Genomic DNA, 20793 nt, shown 5'->3' with positions numbered 1-20793 from the left:
AGTATTCATTTCACAATCAAATATGCACCGTTTGCAAAGCTACTGCCTGCTAAACTATGCATTTGCTGTTGGGAAAGGATATCACTACTAAAATTAGTTGAATTGGGATGCAGGGTCCTATTTTTATCAGAGTGATTCAGGGATGTGCTGTAATAGCCCTCTTCACTGAATACATAATTTCAACTTAAGACTATGTTTAACCAGAAGCTGAAGTACATCAGCCATCATGAAGCAATATTTGAACAAGACTTGGCCCAAGCATGGACCTCAAGGCAATGGAGGTTGCCCAGGGTTACATTGAAACAATCTAGTCTGGAGATAACAAACATGTTCAAGACATTCAGCAACAAATATTTGAAGAAATGTAGAAGTTCCAGAGGTGGAAATAGTTAATATTAATGACAAGTATGGATAGATATTCCAAAGGTAATCTTGAGGTCATTATTGCACATAAGTTGTGAACATTCTGGTGCTATTTCAGAAAGATGCTAGGGTTTGAGAATGGATGATTTTGGAATATAGTCTGTTATGGGGCCTGAAGAAAATGGCTCAATTTTGTCAACTGATAATACAAGATATTAAAGAATGAGCCAAAGGGAAAGGATCACACCTCCAAAATAAAACATTGAGTGGAAGTTGTACGAAATAGCTTCCTAGAATTTTCTGGTCTATGTTAAGGATTCAAATGAATAAACAGTGCATTTTAGATCTAGCAGTGTGCAATGAGAAATTAATTAATTGAAGACCTGACGGCCAATAAGACTTTCAGGAAAGCTATTCATAAAATCATGGAACTTTATGGTTAAAAAAAAGGTAACTTAGTTAGGTTTAAAATCATGTTTCCTCTCTTGCCACAGGAGCTCCAATTTTTCTCTTGCATTCCAAACCCAAATAGCGCAGATGGATGTGGGAGTCGATGAGTGCGCGAGAGAGAATAGGTTGTAGGGAAATTAATGGTGGGAGTTGACAGTTATGGACAGAAGGCAGGAGAATGGATTAAAAGGAAAAAAATATATTAACCGTGATTTGATTGGCAGAGCAGACTCGATGGGCTAAATAGCTTAATTCTGCCCCAAGTCTCATGTGCTCGGAGAATGGACACAAACCCAATGAGCCAATGGTGCCTGTTTACAATACAAAGAAATATGAGAAATAATGATGTTATAAAAATTAAGCAAACTTCCAAAATACTGCGTGAATTAGCTACGATAGATAGAAAACTATATTAAAGAGTGCATGACAGTAAACAAGCAATGCCTCAAATTTTAAAGAAAACAATGTACCAGTCTTTCTCCAGTAACCATTCACCCCCTTGGCCTACAAATAAATATATATTTTTAATTTAATAATAAGAACAGTTGAAAACTCTTCCAGCCTATGAAACCTGTGTGGTCCAATTAATCCATCAATATTTTGGAGGGTGGTAAGAACCAAAACATCAGGAGAAAACACATGCAGGTCACCACGAGAATGTACAAGCTCCTTATAGACAGTGCCAGATTTGAGCATGGGCTGCTGGCACTCTTATAAGGTTGAGCTAAATGCTATGCTGATTGTGATGTATTGTCGACTTTAAAAGTATTCAAAGGCCGAGTCCAAGACCCTTTGAGGAAGAATACCAAATATTCATAAGCCTTTGAGAGAAAAAAAAGTCACTCAATTTCCATCTAAATTGGAAGGGCCCTTATTTTTGAGCAGTAACTCCTCGTTTGAGATTCTTCCAAAAGATGAAACACCCTCTCCACATGCAGCCTGACAAGAACCCTCAGGATCTTGTAAGTTCCAAAAAAGTCCCACTTCATTCTTCTAAATTTGAGAAAAATAAAAGCATATCCTATTCAACCTTTCTTCCTATGCAGTCCATTCATTCTAGCCATTCTGGGGACTGCTCACACTAACCACCTGAGACTCTAATATTTGCTAAACAATATTTATTTACTTTTATATATATTTGTCCTATGTTTGCATTGTTTGTCTGTATGTGCATATTGGCTGTATGTTTTGCATCAACAGGTTGTACTTGTGCAATGGAATGTTAATATACTTGAATAATGATCAAATTAATTTTCTCTGATGTATTTGCAACACATTAATATAAAAGCAATCAAATAATGTAAGTAATAATCCAGTTTCAGTCTCACCCATGCCCCGTAACTCAGAAATAAAACTGCATTAATTTTGTATTCAATTGCTTTCTGAACAATAATTTTCAATCCTAAAGACTTGCTGAATTCATAAAATAACATTTTGTGAATTATACACAAGCACACCCAGATCCCTCTACATCTTAGGGTACCAGTAACATCACAATTTTGATTAAATATCCCCTTCTTATTTTTCCTGTCCAAATGGATATTTTATATTTATTCACATTACAGTCCCACACAACAGATCTTTGCTTATGGAATCACCCGTATATCTTTGTAGGTTCCTTTTTTTCTTTTCATGACTCACTTTACTACCTTTGTTTCTTCAGAAAATTTTGAAACCATATGTTTAGTCTCTGCATCCAAACTCATCCATCTTGCTAATTTGGAAAGGATTTACTTCCAACTACTCTCTTCCACATTACCAAGTCAAGGCCTTATCACTAATTAAAAAGGCAAATGGTAGCAATGTAATGCATGGAATATTCTCCACTTGCCTGGATGAATGCAACAGAAACAAATGTCAGCAGCTCAATGCCATCCAGGACCAAGTAGCTCCCTTGACTGGCACATTCCATCAACCACCTTGAACATTAATTCCCTTGACCATCTGCACAGTGACTGCAGTGTGCATCATTGCAGATACTTGGCTAGACTATGACAGCAGCTCCCAATCTCAAACATCTACTATTAAGAAGCACAGAGAGTGTGTGAGAGCATCACCATCTTTTCATTCCCTTCCAAGTCAATCACAATCTTGACTTGTTAATATATTCCTAGTCCTTTACTGGATGTAGATGCCTACTGGAATTTCCTAGATTCTAAAGCAATGGATATTTTTTTTAAATGTGACTTTTAATGACAATTTAATTGCAGTTCAGATGTTGAAATATGTCACTGAAAATAAAAATAGGTAAAAACCAAACCTGTAAAAGGAGCTTTTCAAAAGCAAGAAAGTTATCCCATTTTGAGTAGCAAGTGTGTCCCAAAGTCTGAACTGTTGCCATGGTAAGTTGCAAAAGCCCAGAGTGATTCTCCAAAGCTTTCAAATTGGTCTTGAATAATTGGATATATGAGTTGAGTTGTTCAGGTGTGACTCTACCTGTAAGCAAGAAAAGGATGCATGAAATAATTACAGTATATTTAAAATGAAATAAATCTAGCTGGATCATTATCACTCTATTGATGGTTTGAACAGATGAGCAAAAATAAAATCAACTTTATTGAAAAGTCCAGCATTTGAATCTTATACATCCTAAAGCTATACAACCAGGTCCAATAATCAACAAGGTGCATGTGGCAAGGGATCTAGGCTTCAACAGATCACAATTCAACCTTGCGAGTTGCAACCTAACCTTGACTTGAGGCCATGACACCTCCATTCCGGACAGATTGAACATCTGTACATGGTTTGATGTGAAGAACAGGATGACGCCAAAGAAAGCTCCGTGTTCCCCTGATGTATGGATCCCCTGCATAGCTACAGCTGAAGAGAGGAGAACTCTATCCAAGGTGAACCCACACAAGGCAATGGGACCTGACAACATACCTATTCGGGTATTGAAGGACATGGAGGTCTTTACAGAAATCTTCAACACCTCACTGCAGCTGTCCATCGTTCCAGCAGGATTCAAGACAGCCACCATCATCCTGGGACCCAAGAGGATGACAATAAAAGGCCTCAACAGGCCATGTGGCACTGACCTCCACCATTATAAAATGTTTTGAGCATCTGATGATGGAATGCAACAAAGCACATCTCTCACAGACATTGGACCCATTTCAATTCACTTATAGAAGAAACCATTCCACATACAATGCAATAGATTTGCCTGGTCAACCTGGAGAACGATGCTTAATACGCCAGGCTGCTGTTCGTCATCTTCAGCTCAGTGTTTAATATGATCATTCCCCAGAGGATGTCCTCAGTGAGACTCAACACCCCTGTTTGTATCTGGATTCTGGACTTCCTAACGGAAAGACCACAGTCTGTCTGGGTTGGTACAAAACTGTTGATCACCATCACGCTGAGCAATGGCGCACCTCAGGGCTGTGTGCTCAGCCCACTCTGTTGAGGCTGCTGACCCACGACTTCATTGCCAGATTCGGCTCTAACAGCAACATCATGTTTGCAGATGCCATAACAGTAGTTAACGTTAACAGCAACACCGATGAGTCGCTCTACAGAAAAGTGCTGGAAATTCTTGTGATATAGTGCGTGAGTAATAACTTGAGTCTCATCAAGGACAAAATGAAGGAGGACCAGGAACAACCACCCTCCATTACACATCAACAACTCTGTAGTGGAGAACACCAAGTTCCTCAGGGTTCACTTAACTAGTGACCTATTATAGACACAGCATCTCCTCACAGCAACTGCAATTCATAAGAAGACTGAAGCAGACAAGGCTACTGGCCACCATTATGAAGGGAAGATCCTGCCTGACCAACCTAATGGAATTTTTTGAGGAAATCTTATGTAGGATGGTTAAGGGATAGTGTAGATGTTGTGCATTTGGATTTTCAAAAGGCCTTCGATATAGTGCACCATAAGAGGCTGTTTAATAAGATGAGGGCCCATGGAATTTCAGGAAAGATATTAGATTGGGTTGAGCATTGGATGATTGGCAGAAAGCAAAAGATAGGAATAAAGGGATCCTGTTCTGGTTGGTTGCCAGTTTCAAAGGGTGTTTTGCAGAGGTTGGTGTTGAGGTCGCTTCTTTTTTACAATGTACATTGATAATTTAGCTTGTGGAGTGAATGGTTTTGTGGCCAAGTTTTCAGAGGATGCCAAAATTGGTGGTGGAGTAGAAAGTGTTGAAGAAACTGAAAGGTTGCAGAGAGACTTGGACAGGTTAGGAGAGTGGGCAAAGAAATGACCAATGAGATCGATGCTGTGAAATGTACGACTGTACATTTTGGAAGAGGAAATAAACATACAGATTATTATTTGGATGTGGTGAAAATTCAAGATTCCAAAATGCAAAGGAACTTGGTGGTCCTCGTGCAGGATAATCTGAAGGTTAACCACCAAGTTGACAGTAAAGAAAGCGAATGCGATGATGACATTTGTTTCAAGGGGAATAGTGTATAAGAGTAAAGAGATGTCGATGAGGCTCTAATGGGCACTGGTGAGACCTCATTTCAAGTACTGTGTGCAGTTTTGGGCCCTTTATTTTAGAAAGGTTGTAATGATATTAGAGAGAGTACCGAGAAGATTTACTAGGATGATTCCAGGAATGCAAGGGTTAACATATGAGGAATGCTTAGCAGCTCTTGGACTCTATTCATTGGAGTATAAAAGAATGAGAGGGGATCTCATCAAAACATTTTGAATGCTGAAAGGATTGGACAGAGTAGATGCGAATAAGTTGTTTCCCTTGGTGGGTGAATCCAGGACAAGAGGACACAGTCTTAGAATTAGAAGGTACAGTTACGACCCCAAACCAGCAACAATAAAGGACACACTGCAAAAGAGGGTTAATTCTAACTATTTTATTAATAACTATTAACACTACAAATTCTTATCCAAATTACCCCTACTATATGCCTCTATTAACAATGATACAGAAATTATAACCAAACACACAAATGCTGGAGAAACTCAGCAAGTCAAAGTGTGTATGTGGAAAAAAAACCCAGACATTTTTAATCTGTGCGCATAGGTGAACAACAAAAGAAGGAAGAAATATCCCCAAAACCCCAGGTCAGTCTGGTCAAGTAAGTCAGTACAAAAACACAGTCCACAGAATTCACTCTCCAAGTTCAATGTCCCAATTCAGTTCCTCTACAGAATATGAACGTGGGGGAGAGAGAGAGAGATGACTGATGTTGCTTGGTGGCAAACTTACGAATCCTTTGCAGGTTTCTTCACAGTGGATTTTTCCTGGTTCTTCAAGGTTGGTTTGGTTTAACCACCTCACTTAGGAAGCCTGTGCCTTTAATATAGCTTCGCCACAATTTCCAGCAGACAACCAAGTGACCCTTCTTTGTCACACTCTTGAATCCAGTCAGGCAGAAAACCATTCTCAACACAGAGTGAGATCTCTACGTAACTTTCTAGCTCCTCTACCAAACTCCCTGTCTCTGCCTTCACCCAGCCCGGGCGGGGCACTCTGACTTTCTGTGTTTCTCTCTCTCTCTCTCTCATTCCTTATCGGCCTAGCTTGACCTTGACAAACAACCAGCACTGAGTTTCACAGTTCTTCATTAGAGATCCAATTCTTTAAAGTGACAGTCCACAGTCCAAAAGGTCAATCCATGGTCTATAATAGTACCCATTTAAAACAGAGATGAGGAAGAATTTCTTTAGCCAGAGGGTTGCTGATTTGTGGAATTTGTTCCACATAGAGCTGTGGAGGCAGGATAAGTGGGGGTGTTTAAGAGGGAGATATATAGGTATCCAATTAGTCAAGGTATCAATGAATAAGGAGAAATGGCCAGAACTTGGAACGAGATATGAGAACAGTTGAACTCAGGGTGGAGTTGTGGACCAGACTCGATGGGCTGAATGGCCCACTTCTGTTCCTTTTTCTTGTGTTCTTATGATTATGTCACCCTTTTATACAAGCTCTATCGAGAATGTCCTGGCCAGCAGCATCACAATATGGTATGGTTGCTGCATGGAAATGGATTAGAGGTCAATCCACAGGGCCATAAGAGCAGCAGAGAGGATCACCAGAGTCTCCTCACCCCTCTGCTGACCAACAGCGTGTTTTACTGGGATCGTTGCCTGAAGAGAGCCCATTCCACCCTGCACACGCCTATTTCAGCTGTCCTGTCATGAAAGACATACAGGAGTATTACCACCAGGCTGAGAACAGTTCTTCCCACAGTCAGTGAGAATGCTGAACGATCAAAAGAACTGCTCATATTAACTAGTCAGGACTCTCATATTCATGAAACAATATTTATTTATTTGTTTAATGAAGACTTGTCCTGCATATGTATTGTTTGTCTGTATGTGTGTTATAATCTTGTGTGTCTGCTTGTTTTGCACCGAGGATTGAAGAACACTGTTTTGTCAGGTTGTACTTGTGGAATTGAATAATCTGATTTCACTTGTTTACTCTGCAATTAAAGAAATCTTTTCTTGAAGGTACAAAAACATGTACTAAATGGGATTTAAAGGATTCTATTTGATAGTTGGTTAAAGAGCAGGACTGCCTGCAAATTTTGTTTTGAATAAATTATCTAAATATAAAATGCTACTCATCATTAGAATAGCATTGTTGATGTGCCTTGCTGGACTTTACATGCAAAGCGATGAATCATTCTTGTAGGTATTATTTGTAACATGTAAATACACAATTTATATGAAATTAAAAAGCCTGAATTCAACATTTTCTGTGTAAACATACAATAAATGCTGAAAACTGATGTTAAAAAATGATAAAATTTAATAAATCCTATGTTTATCCTATTCTCCAAATCTCTGGAATAATATGATCGGTTTTTCTCAATTACTGACTTTTATTGGAGTGAAGTCACAAGGCCAAAATAGGAGTCAAACATCTTTTTGGAGAACTACATTAAATCCCCCCCCCTTAATTTATGTAAATACATTTCCAGAACCATTACTACCACCACCATTGTGGCAGAGACCTGATGAGGTTATTTGACCCAGAGATTTTTCTGATCTATATAATATGATCTATCTATGTGATGCCACCACAAACAGTGTTATCAGGTGAGCAGAGCTCTGCTTATTCAACAGCTTTCTCAACACAGCTCCATTTTACTTGCACTGGAGAATTCAAATACTCTGCATGTTGCATTCAGTTTAATAACATTATAAACCTACAATAGACTCTTCCGCACTTATGATTATGTTCCAGTTTGCAGTTTTCTGTACATCCCCTACTCCTGATCAAACTCTATACCAGGGGCAGCACAATTTGAATAGATTTTAAAAAATTGTTATAATGAAGAACACATTTTGGTGGAATACAGATCCTGAATTAATTAACCAGAAGAGGCTGGGAAGTGAGCTATCAGTCAAGTGTCTAAAAATAATTAAAGCATCCAATTATTTCGAAGGCCAGCATTAGGCTGAAGGCAAAAGAAGTATGAGGAAATTCGGCTATTTCACCCACATCCCTTAAAAATTTCAAAGGATGCACCATTGAAAGTATCCTGTCAGGGTGCAACACTATTTGGAACAGGAACCGCTCCACCCGAGACTGCAAGAATCTGCAGAGAGTTGTGAATGTGGCTCAGACCATCATGCAAATACCTCCTCCACTCCATTCATTCCATCTATAGTTTTAATTGCCTTTGAAAAGCAGCCGACATGTTAAAAGACATCCCACCTGGCCACACTTTCTTCACCTTTCTGTCAGGATGATGTTACACAAGTATCATATACTACCAGATTTAACAATGGTTTCTTTCCCGCCGTTATCAAACTCCTGAATGAAGTTCACACCAGTAAAATTATGTTGCCTTTGCTTGAACTAATTGATCTCTTTCTCTGCCCTTTTGTACTTTGTTTTACATGCAGTATTATGTATGGGATATCTTAGAAGATTGCTTGCAAAACAAGCTTGCTCAGTGCACCTTGATACATTTGACAATAAACTTGAAATTAAGGAGCACACAATAAATTTAATGCTGGCCGTAGAGAGGAAAACCAGGAACAAAACCAAAGGTTTGAACGCAGTGATGGATTTGTGCTAATATTAATCTTTAGGTATATAACATTTTATTTATAATATATTTATAATGTATTATATATATATTTTATTTGTAATATATTATATATATATTTAGTAAAGTTTATTTTGTGGGTTTTGAAACAGGGAAAGACAGACACACACAAAGACACCCACAGACCCTTACACACAAAAACCATTTTGAGAGATGAAATGTCTATTGGTTCACTGTTGGTTGAAGATGTGTAAACAGCCATAAAACCTGGAGTGATTCTCCATTGAAAATGCAAATTAATAGGTATTTTCTCAGAAGCATCTGTGTACACACACAGCCATTCTGCTGGCTGGTCTCAGCAGACAATTTGGAGATATATCCACTCATAGTTTTGGAAGAGATGAAATTTCAAAGGCAGCAGTAATGTTGTATCACTTGATTAAAGACATTTTCAGAGAATATATTACGGAAACAGACATTTTTGAAACCAGAAAAAGATGCGTGACCATCCTTTAAGTCATACAAGATTGAAATGCAGTAACAATCCTTTGGAGAAGGAAGTCTGCTTGTGTTCTCCTTATGAAAAGGAGGAACACTGAAAAAGTGGTTTTGAAGAACCTAGACACTTCAGTTGTCTCTTTGAAAAGAAGAAAGATTCATCATGTCCATTTCTACATAGACACTTCATGAAATCCTTGACTGGGTTTGTGAAATCATTGTGGAAGAAAACAAGTTCTGAAATTTCATGCAAGAGATAAAAATCATTTGTATGATGAAACAATTCTTTGAAAACAATTCTACAAGAAATTTGTGAGTTTTGAGAAGTCTGATGCCTTCCACTTACTCCATAATTGTTTTTGAACAGCAGAAAAGAATTTGAGTTTCAATACAAAAAGATTTCTGAGACTGAACTTTAAAATCATCTCTTAAGAATTAAGCTTTAACTGTAATGGTTTACACACACACGTATACATTTGTGCATAGTGGGATTAAGTTAGCATTAAGTAAGAAGTGTTATTCTATTAATAGTTATTAGTAAAAATTATTGTTTTGAAGATAACATTACCTTAGTGAATTTCCATTGCTGCTGTTCTAGTACATAACAAGAGAAACAGAAAAGAGTGATATTCAAAATCACGAACAGAAGAAAAAGACTTTAAAAGGGATAATCAGAGTGATTTCAAGATCAGATTGCATAAATCTGGTTTGTATTCTCTCCAATTTAGAAGATTAACTAAAATTTGAAATGATACAAAAAAATTTGGTGAAATAGGTACACAAGAATGACTTTTTGGATTGGTTAATCCAGAACAAAAGGCATAATATTAAAAACAAGAATTACAATCCTTAGGAGAGAAGTGTAGGTAATTATATAGCTATAGAATATAATGATGTCACATGTATATTAAAAGGATGGAACCATTAGATGTAGAGAATGTCTTGATGTGAGAGTGGAATGATCCTTGTACGTGGAAACAATTTTGCTCTTGCCTCACTAAACAAATTTGCTCTTGCGTCCTGTAACTGTTACTCACCAGAAGATCACAATATTCCAAAGTCCACATTGGGATACATTCAGTGGACTACAAAATTGACCTGAAGCACCAACATATATCACAAGACAAAAAAAGCATTCTTCTGGAAGCTGTGTCTCTGAAGACTCAACAGCTACAATCAAAAATACCAAAAATAAAAGGCAGAAAATAAATCCCAGGGTTGAATCTATTCACTGCAGGAACAACTAATCTGTTTGCACAGGTCAAATGACCAGAAAATGGCACTCCAAGCTGTTGCTTTAAGAAAAGGTGTTGGGGCACATATAAAGCAACATCAAATCGATTCTTAAAGAAAAGCTAAATTTAGGCTGGCAAAGGTGTAAATGTACAATTAATGGAACAAACAGAAAGAGAAAATGCTGACACGCAGTAGACTTGAATAGGCTTTTTACAGTGAAAAGTGAAAACGACAGCTTAAGTGCAAGCACATTCACTAACTGTCTTGTGATTTAACAAGGCATGAAAAATATTCATATCCTAAATTAAGAATATCAGAGAGGTTTCCCATGGCAAATAATATTCTTAACCTGGAAGACCAGTGCTGAAAATGGATGCATGTTGAATGTTGCAAGGAGGGAATACAAGAAAGAAGCAATATTAAAGAAATTAATTCCAAAGTGTCTTGTACATTCAGCATCTTGGTTACTCTTCAGAAAAATTGAAATTCCTTATTTGTGGGGATAATTCAGAAGCTGAAAGAACAAATCAATTCCTTGCACTTTTGCCTTAGACACTGCAGTTTTATTTTGCATTGTGGCACTATGTTTTCATTCTTGCACAATTTGCTCTACTACACAAATGTTGACTTGCCTGGATAGCATGCAAATAAAGATTTTCATTGCATTTCCATACACATAACAACAAATAATTCCAATCAACTCAATTCACAACCATTCAAGGTAACTGTATATTCAGCTCATCCAAGCAAACTCTGTTGGCAACAGAGATTACTACAATGCAGCTTTGGAGAATTTCTGAAGTATGTGCCGAGAGAGGTTTGTTATGGTCTGACAGACTAAAAGGATCCAGTCAATGAGATTTGGCAAAAAATGCCTTCAATTTGATTTGCTGTGTGGAGATATTAGTCCAGAATGAAAGGAAGAAATTGTGTTTTGTATCAGCCACAAATCTAATGACAGTGCTGAGTGAAAAGACAGCTCCCAAGACTCCAGCCCAAATGCAAGGACAGCTTCATTGAATCACAAAGAGGAAGAGTCACAGCCATTATTTCCCAACGATCAGCTCTTTTGAAGAGACTCAAGCAGAAGAAAAGATGCAGTTGTAGTGTGTAAAATAAAACACAAAGCAAATTGCAACTTAGTTACACAGAAAAGTCTGCAGTCACTGGGATTGTAGTGCAATACAGAAAATTGCTAGAGATATTCAGCATGTCACACAGTAGTTGTAGGAAGTAAAGGGTAACCAACATTTTGGGACTTCGTCAAGGAGCTTAGACCTGAATGCAATTTCAGTTTTCAAAACGAAGAGAAAGCTAAACAAGGGCAGTGTTTTACTGGACTGCATTCAGTTTTGGAGTTCCTCATTTTGGGCATGGGAATCAAATGTAACTCAATGCTAGTGTCTTGGCTGTTATATAGTCCAAATAATGTGAACTATTTTGTAACCGCGTAAGAATACACCCTTCTCACTGTAGTAACTGTAGTGCACCACTGTAGGGCGTATGTATATGTGAGTGTGTGAACAGTTTCCTGAGATGGTGGAATGATCAGTAAGTAAAGTCTCTTTAGTTATTTGAATCTTGCATCTTTAAGTTATTTAAGAAGTCTCCCAAGTAATGGAAGAGATACAACATGGTGGCAGCAGTATAAGAGAACAAGAATAAAGCCATACAACTGATTGTAAGTCACTGAAATATGATGTGACGAGTGGAGTGCCGCAGGGATCGGTATTGGGTCCTCAGTTGTTTGTAATTTATGTAAATGATTTGGATGAGGGGATTATTAATAACTTGAGCAAATTTGCAGATGACACGAAACTGGGTGGCGGTGTGGGGTGTGAGGAGGATGTCAGGAAAATGCAGAGGGACTTGGACAGGTTGGGGGAGTGGGCTGCTGAATGGAAGATGATGTTCAATGTGAGCAAATGTGAGGTTATCCATTTTGGGGGAAATAATAGGAAAGCTGAGTATTATTTAAATGGAGACAAGCTAGGGAGTGGGGAGGAGCAAATGGATCTGGGAGTACTTGTTCACCGGTCACTGAAGACTAGCATGCAGGTTCAGAAAGCTGTGAAGAAGGCTAATGGCATGTTGGCTTTCATAAAGAGGGGATTGGAGTATAGGAACAGAGATGCCCTTCTGCAGTTGTACAGGGCCCTGGTGAGTATTGCGTCCAGTTCTGGTCTCCAATTTTGAGGAAGGACATACTAGCTATAGAGGGTGTGCAGCGCAGATTTACAAGGTTAGTTCCAGGGATGGCGGGGTTGACATATGCAGAAAGGCTAGAAAAACTGGACTTGTATCCGATGGAGTTTAGAAGGATGAGGGGGGACATGATTGAGGTATACAAAATCATCAGGGGAATAGACAAGGTGAAGTCGGATTACTTGTTCCCAATGATGGGGGAGACGAGGACTAGAGGGCATAGTTTAAGAATACAGGGTAGGCCCTTTAGGACGGAGATGAGAAAACATTTTTTTACCTTTTTTACCCAGAGAAGTGTGAATCTGTGGAATGCTCTGCCACAGAGGGTGGTAGAGACAGATTCGCTGATTATGTTCAAAAGAGAGTTAGATAAGACTATAGTGGGCAAAGGAGTTAAGGGTTATGGGGATAAGGCTGGAAAGGGGTACTGATGCTAGTGATCAGCCATGATCTGTAAAATGGCGGTGCTGGCTCCAGCTCCTATTGTCTATTGTCTATTGAAGGGGAAGAAGTGAAAAAACTTTACTGAATAAAATGCATGGAGCAACAGCAGTTCACCCAGAGATGGACGGGGAGGCTGAAGACATTGTAGAATCATTTTAAAAGTTTCAGCAGAAGTACAATTTAGCATTCAAAAGCTATTTTAAAAATACAACAACAGAGGAAAAGGTCAGTTATATACTTCTCTGGACAGGGGAGCGAGGCCTTTACATTTAATAGCCAGGAGCTTACAGAGGTGGAGAAAAATGATCCAGAGCAGATATTTGCAAAGATTGTTTCTCACCTTGAACCCAGGTCTAATCATAGAATTAAACACTATGAATTTCAAGGCTTAATGCAAGAGACCAATGAAACTTCCTCATTAGACTAAAAATTGCTGCTACAAAATGCAGATTTAAGGATAGAGAGGAAAGATTAGTTGATCAATTAATATGGGGGAGTGCCCGTCCCGAAGTGCAAATGTCTCTTATAGGGAAGGATAGTTTGAAGCTGGCCGAAGCTATAGACACAGCCAGAGCCTTTGAAGCCACAAGGATGCAAATGAAATCCCTATCTATGCAGACCCTCCCACAGCAAAGGGAAGGAAGGGTTGATGCTACAAAGAAAATAATCAGAAAAGTGCAGACCCCCAGGCCCTGCAGGATGTGCGGCGGACAACACCCCTAATGATAACTGAAAAAAAAACCCGCATATGGTTCTGAATGTAGAGCCTGTAGTAAAGTAATCCACTGGACGAAGATGTGCAAGTCTGGTATGAAGAAAAAAGTAATACCAATGAAGAAAAAAGACAAGAAGATCCACCACATAAAAGGAAACAACAATGAAGACTTTGACACCCAGCTACTGGACATGGAATCCATACACCTTCACGAAATGTCGGGTGAGATGAAAGAGGAAGCGAGTTTCACACAAGGATCCAAATACAGAGGACAATCCAGAACAAGCCTATGATATCTAACCTAAAAGTGAAGCTGGATACTGGATCACAAAGCAACGTCCTTCCACTCAGACTCAACTGCCAGATGTTCCCAGAGAACATAATAAAGGGGTATCCAAAAGATGGGTCATTGGGAACAGCAAATATCACATTAAGGGCAACTAAGCTTCCAAGCAACTAGGAAGAGCTAAGATTAATGGCTATCATAAGGAAAAGAACATCCTCTGTATATGTTCTATGCGGTAGATGCAGATGGACAAGCAATCCTAAGTCTGGATAGCTGTTAGGAGTTGCAGTTGATCTCTGTCAATTATGAGATCCAGACGAAGAAGATATCCAAAGAAGATCAACAAACACACACAACAAAAAGAGGAAATGATTTCCTCTGAAGTACCTGCCAGGCCATGGCACAGAGTGGGAGCAGATTTGTTCACCGAGAATCAAGAGTGATATTTAATAGTACTACTTTAAGTTTCCATTTGTCAAAAGGGTGAAAGACCTGAGAGCATCAACTCTCAGAAATGAGAGCGCTCTTTTGCTGAACAAGGAATACCCGAGCAAATAATATGTGACATTGGAACACAGTTCACGTCACAAGAATTCAGAAAGCTGGCTGCAGAGTATGGGTTTGTTATCTCTAAATCATCCCCATACTACCCCAAAGGTCATGGGTTCATTGAAAGACAAGTGAAAACTGTGAAGCGGACACTAGTTAAGTGTCGCAAAACAAAAGAAGACGCAGATCTAGCTCTTCCGTCATTACGGGCAACACAACACCTTTAGGGGCTGTCATGAAGTCCCCAGTAGAACTTGTAAATGGCAGGAGATTTAAAACAACTCTGCCAAGCAAAATACACCCTCAAGAAGACCAGCAGGAAACCAGAAGAAGACTGCCTGACTCGCAAGAAGGACACCAGCATTATAACAAACATGTACAAACATTGGCAGAACTCTTCAGAGGGCAGCATGTCCACATTCAAGGGCCGATATTGAAAACATGGAGTCCAGCAAAGGTCATCAGAGAAGCTGAGACACCAAGATCATACATTGCCAAGACAGACTCTGGAAATCAGCTGAGGAGGAACAAAATTCACATCCAGCCAACACAAGATGTGATGAAGCAGAAAGCTTTAATACCAGCAAAGCCTGCAACATCAGTATCAAGTGAGGTATCAAATGAAGAGACCAAAACCACTAATACCGAAACATAACACAGCAGTGGTCAGGTGAAGCAGCAACACAAAGCCCAGTGGTCGCAGCCAAATCCATAAGATGGTGAAGAAACACATTGCTGCCAATGTGATATCGATAAGAACTATTTTTAAATAAGTTTTGTGAATAAACTAGTGTACAAGTTCAGTTACTTAAGTTGCATTGGAAAGAAAGTGCTAAAGAACGCTAATTTTTTATTTATCTTGAGAAGAAGGGATGTTATATAGTCAAGATAATGTGAACTATTTTATAACCGCGTAAGAATATACCCTTCTCACTGTAGTAACTGTAGTACACCACTGTGGGGGTGTGTATATTTGGCATATGAATGTGTGAACAGTTTCCTAAGATGGTGGAAGACATCAGTAAGTAAAGTCTTTTTTGTTATTTGAATCTTGCATCTCTTAAGTTATTTAAGAAGCCTCCCAAGTAATGGAAGAGACATCACGTTTGGCATATTGTTGATGGTGGTTGGGTCACGGATGTAAAAAGATGCAGGGATCTCAAGGTTGACTCAGATCTGTCATGATCGGGTTGGATTCAATTTCATTTTACTTGAGCATTTCACTATGTTCCAGGAATTAGAGAGATGAACTACCTACAATGTTACCCATTTTTTTAATGCATGTGGCAATTTGCAGACAAGACAAACACTTTCAAGGCACATTATTTACCAAATGAGAGATTGTAACCTTGTTGGAATACTTGAACGGATATACTTAATGGTAGTGGCTGACGTTTCAATATGAAATACTTCACCGTGATTATATGATGAAGATTTTTGGCCCAACATGTTATTTTCTCACCAATGCTGGTCAACCCACTCAACTCCTCCAGCAGATTGAGTTTAGCTTCAGTTTCCAGCATCTGCAGTTGCCTGTGTGTCTCCAGTTAACAATATATTGGCAGAAACAATTATATATGCCACACAATTCAAATATATCAACCTATTGTATTTAATTGAAGACAAGAGTGGATTAACACTCACTTTGACATCTGTCTAATCCAAAAACCAAGTACAAAATATCAAAAGATCATCCTTCAGAGACAGTTAAATGGAACTGCAAATGTTCACCAGAGATGGCAAGAGATACCTTGCAATTGGGGTATGTTGCAGAATACCATGATATCAGAAGGTATTAAAAACATACTTTTTCCTGAATTTTGCATATTAAAATGGACCACATGTAGATTCAAAAAGATTACTGCATTTATCAAAAGCAGAAGATGTAAAGCAGAAAGAGAAAGCTACTGGGCTTGGTAGGACCACTTAGCTAAACAATAATTGTTCATAAAATACAAAGACATTTTCACTGCCCTGAAGTGATTCATAATTTCCTTGCTACCATCGTATAGTTAGCTTCAGTGTGGGGGGAAAAAAAAATCAAATTTTCTGGAGCTTTGCTTAACATTTTTACTTTAATATTTAAAAATATTTTTTTTTGCTTTTGAAGCATCGACATAATAAAGCTGCTGTGGGAGCTAGACATTATGGCTCCTTGTTGAGCCAATCTCAGGGGCTTTTTCTAAGACCTCAACACCCTTGAGAAGCTGGATATAATTGCTGCTTTCATATTTAGTCATATCAATTATGATATAATGCAAGGGTTATCAAGTAAGAAGAAAAGCAATAAACCCAATAAACTATGTGGTGCATCAAATCAAAATCACTGACATCTCACATACGCTTTTGATTAACTTCTTGCCACATACACAAACAACTTTGTATTTTTTTCCTCTTTCTTAGTGCTTTGGTCTCCTCAAGATGGCGCTGTTTATTCATTATGCCAAAATTGCCAGATCAGATTTTGATGAATTTACTCCTTTTATACATTAAGAAAAAAAGATTTACTGGGTATATCCAGTAGAGAAAATTAGAATTATTTTAAATATGGATTGATTGTCTATAAAAGATGTATTTTCTCTATTATTACAAAAAAACATTAATTAAAAAATCTACTTAATGTTTAAAATAAAATGTTATCAAGTTATTCCTTCCACACAATATTATTTATGTGATTCCCAAAGTGCAAATGCACATGGGCAAAGAAAATATTCAGATAGTCAATTGGTGTGATTTCGTTATTTTCAAACGCCTAAATGTTTGAAGAAAAATTGCAGGAATAAAGGAAAGAACAGAAGAGGAGGACTGATTTAGTGGGTTGAAAGCCTTCCTTCAGTGTGATTTGAGTTCTATAATTTTCTAGTGGGTTCACAGTTGTCTGCGAATAAAAAGGAGGCCCATCTTAGTGTTTCACTAGATCTGCAAAAATATTAAATAGTTTTTTGAATTTAGTTGATTCCAAAATAATAAATAACTAATTTTCAGGAAAATTTGGTTCCATGAAAAAAAAGGAGAATTGGTAAATATGAAAGCCGATGCTACTGTTTAAGAGAAAAAAGAAAAAAATTGTCTCCCGTTAAAAGTTGTACAAGATAAGTGTAATGCATTTAAACAAATCTTGGCAGGTGACAAAACAACTAGAAACAGAGAGCCTATTTTCGGAGACAGAGATGATAAGGTACCACGATATCAAGTCAAGTGAATGGAGAGTAAATTGGTGATGCATCTTACCCAAGCTCATCTTAATAGGGAGATTCTCCTTGCTAGCAGCCTCCACTAGGTGCCTCCGCACTTCCATCACAGCCTCTTTATGTTTCATGTTTAACATGGATTCCCACAGAGCTTTAGCTGAAGAGTCACTGCAGTAAATTAACAGGATTGACATTAATGCACATCTTCACAAAAATAACCCCTTCCATGTTCTGGAATTGCTATTTATGCTTATTTTTTTCCTTTTTTAAACTTTCGTTCTTAGTGACAGTTTGCAGGTAAAATGATCACAGGGCTCCAATAACAACATTAACTCCAGGAGAGGAGCCAATCAATGGCAGGATATTTCTTTTCTTATGGAAAAGCAATTTGCATCTGCTTGGGCAATCTAGATCAAAAGATGTGGCAGATGTAGGGTTTGCAATTTTCCTGCTCTTGCTTAATCTGTTGGTAAAGTTAAAATTAACTAGCCAGCACCTCTCACCTTCCAGAATGTAGCTGAATCCAGTTTGTCCTTTAACATGCCCTTCCATTTTGGGGATTATCTTTATTGGTTGGACATTTTGTTTTCATTTTGCTGGCCTGGAATGTCCTTTTCTTGATTCAGTTTAAGAAAAAAGTCATAACAGATTACCTCCACTACTAAACCTTTCTCTACAGCGCTGATTGAGTTTCTACGGTATTTCATTTGTATATCCACTTTAGCATATAAATCATTAATAAATGAAAGAATAAAGCACACACAACAATAGAAAAACATTATTTTTATCCTCCAATTATGATAACCAATCCGCTTCAACTGTTAAAGTACAAATGCATAAATCATGAATGTTGGAGTATTGAAATTGCAACATATTAATTTACTAATTAAAAATAGAATTTGCTATATCTGAATTTGTAATTATTATGTGGCTAGTAGCAAACATGCATGTGCCAAAAATTCAAAAATTATGTCAACTTTCCATATAAATATAATATTTGTTTTTGCTCATGCTGTATATAATTTAAGGCACTGCTCTCACTCAACACCTACAAGTGCAAATGGAAACGATATGACCTTCACAGGGTACAGCCAGACAAAGAAAATCTGAACCTTGCCGCTGTGTGAGTTTTCAAATTTAAGTAAAAATCTCAATCAGTATGCTTGACTTTTTTTCCAGAACATTTTTGCAATTAATGTTAAAGCCTTAGAAGTGAAAAATAAAAGCTTGGATATATGGGTTAATGCCTGGAGAATCCATTATTGAAGCCTGTGTGTTATCAGCAATAAATCTCCCTTTAACTTGTACCATCAAACTAGATGGTCTGGAAAAGCTATTACATAACTGGCAAGCATGCATCAGTTAACTAATTTTCTCCAATGAAGAATGATACTTTGCTTGGACTTCAGAATATGGCCTTGATCATATCTTGGGAAGCTTATGGTTGCAAAAGAACCACATTCAAGGCAATAGACATATTTAAAACAGTAAAAGTTTATTGAGATGACGAAGAATCACATCCAATCTAAATCTACAGGAAACCAGCTGTGAAAATATCTGTTGCCTTAAGCAGAGGATACGTAACCAATATCAAAGAGTTCTATTAGTCATTCATGAGGAGATCATTTTTGCTTTTAAAAATTAAAAATGCTTTCTTCCAACTAATAACCCAGATTTCACAGTTCATCATTAAGCATTCACAATTATTATGCAAATTGGACAGCAGTTTAGCAAACGTAGCCAGATCATAGGCTCTGACCTCCCATCCATTGCAGACATCTATGTAAGGCATTGCCTCAAGGAGGCAGTCATTATAAAGAACCCCCATTATCCTAGTCACAACCTCTTCTCACTGCATCCTTCAAGAAGGTCCAGGTTAAAGAACAGTTTCTTTCCAACAGCCTTCATACTCTTTAACCTCCCCTTGTTACACTAATCAGGGACCACTCTGACACCACAAAAAGGTCATCACCACCACTGCAAGTCACTCTTTGCCCCACTAAGATTACTGTAAATTATTATTATCTACCTTATTTATTTATTCTCTTCCTTAATTCAATTATGTTCACCATTTATAGTTTTTTTTTAACAAATTCCTGTTTGCAGCAAGAATTTAGGTGCACATGTACACTGTTCCATGTACATGATAAACTCATTGTCAACCTCTAGTGCCCACACAGGTACAGTAAAACATGGAAAACAAGAAGTTACTATCCTATTTTCTCAGATCCAACAGAAACTTTGCACTGACAGTTTCTCAACGAACATAAACTCAATATGCTAGATAAACAAGGGAATGCTTGTTCACATAATTTTTTAATAAGTATTAATTATATTCCAATAGCTTCTCTCTGGCACCGAAAAACTTTTAGATGAATAAGATCTCATTCCTTCAGATTTCCCTATCATTGTTCCTTCTTGACTTTTAATTTTCTCTTTCCATCCCATTTTGCTCCCACTTTACATTTCACTTTTTTGTACAATCCTTGAAGGAAGTTAAAAGAAGATAAAGGGTGAGAGAGCACAAAAAAACCAGAATGTTGCCTGGCCTGGAGAATTTTAGCCAAGAAGAATGAATTTGAATATTACTTCTGATTTCCACATCTAGTCTTTGGCTTTTCAATTCTAGTTAATGTCAGGGAAATTAAAATTCCTAATTATTACTGCCCCTATTTTTTTCATGGCAGAAATGTGCCCAAATATTTGCTTTTCTATTTTCTCAAACTATTTGGAAACTGCTTCTTTTTCATTTATTAGTTCAAACCATGCAAATTGATTTACTGAAACAAGGAAGTCTTCAGATGTGGTAATTGTAGTTAATACACAAAAAATGCTGAACAAACTCAGCAGCTCCAGCAGTGTCTATAGGAGGCA

At 37.8% G+C, this 20793-nt stretch overlaps 1 protein-coding gene and 1 long non-coding RNA gene across 7 annotated transcripts in view; one reads left to right on the top strand and one right to left on the bottom strand.

Annotated features, from left to right (window-relative positions):
* scfd2 (sec1 family domain containing 2) overlaps positions 1-20793 on the bottom strand; it is a 307801-nt gene that overhangs the window by 261585 nt on the left and 25423 nt on the right. For both annotated transcript variants that reach the window (XR_011353574.1, XM_069924665.1), the window contains exons 3-4: positions 17960-18087; positions 3074-3249 (exon numbers count right to left, since the gene is read on the bottom strand). Coding sequence is in view for 1 of the 2 variants with exons in the window: in XM_069924665.1 (XP_069780766.1) it covers positions 3074-3249; positions 17960-18087 (304 nt within the window). In the remaining variant the exon portion in view is untranslated. The remainder of the gene's footprint in view (positions 1-3073; positions 3250-17959; positions 18088-20793) is intronic.
* The window catches only part of LOC138757416 (uncharacterized), a 119221-nt gene that overhangs the window by 86414 nt on the left and 12014 nt on the right, over positions 1-20793 (top strand). For 3 of the 5 annotated variants that reach the window (XR_011353583.1, XR_011353581.1, XR_011353585.1), the window contains exon 3: positions 18948-19042. The exons of the other annotated variants lie outside the window; for them this stretch is intronic. This is a non-coding gene — a long non-coding RNA (uncharacterized lncRNA). The remainder of the gene's footprint in view (positions 1-18947; positions 19043-20793) is intronic. 5 annotated transcript variants of the gene reach the window in all.

The sequence above is a fragment of the Narcine bancroftii genome, chromosome 3, assembly GCF_036971445.1.
Source record: "Narcine bancroftii isolate sNarBan1 chromosome 3, sNarBan1.hap1, whole genome shotgun sequence".
Taxonomy (NCBI): Eukaryota; Metazoa; Chordata; class Chondrichthyes; order Torpediniformes; family Narcinidae; genus Narcine; species Narcine bancroftii.
The sequence above is the reverse complement of the archived record's forward strand: the minus strand, read 5'-3'. Positions and strand labels throughout refer to the sequence as shown.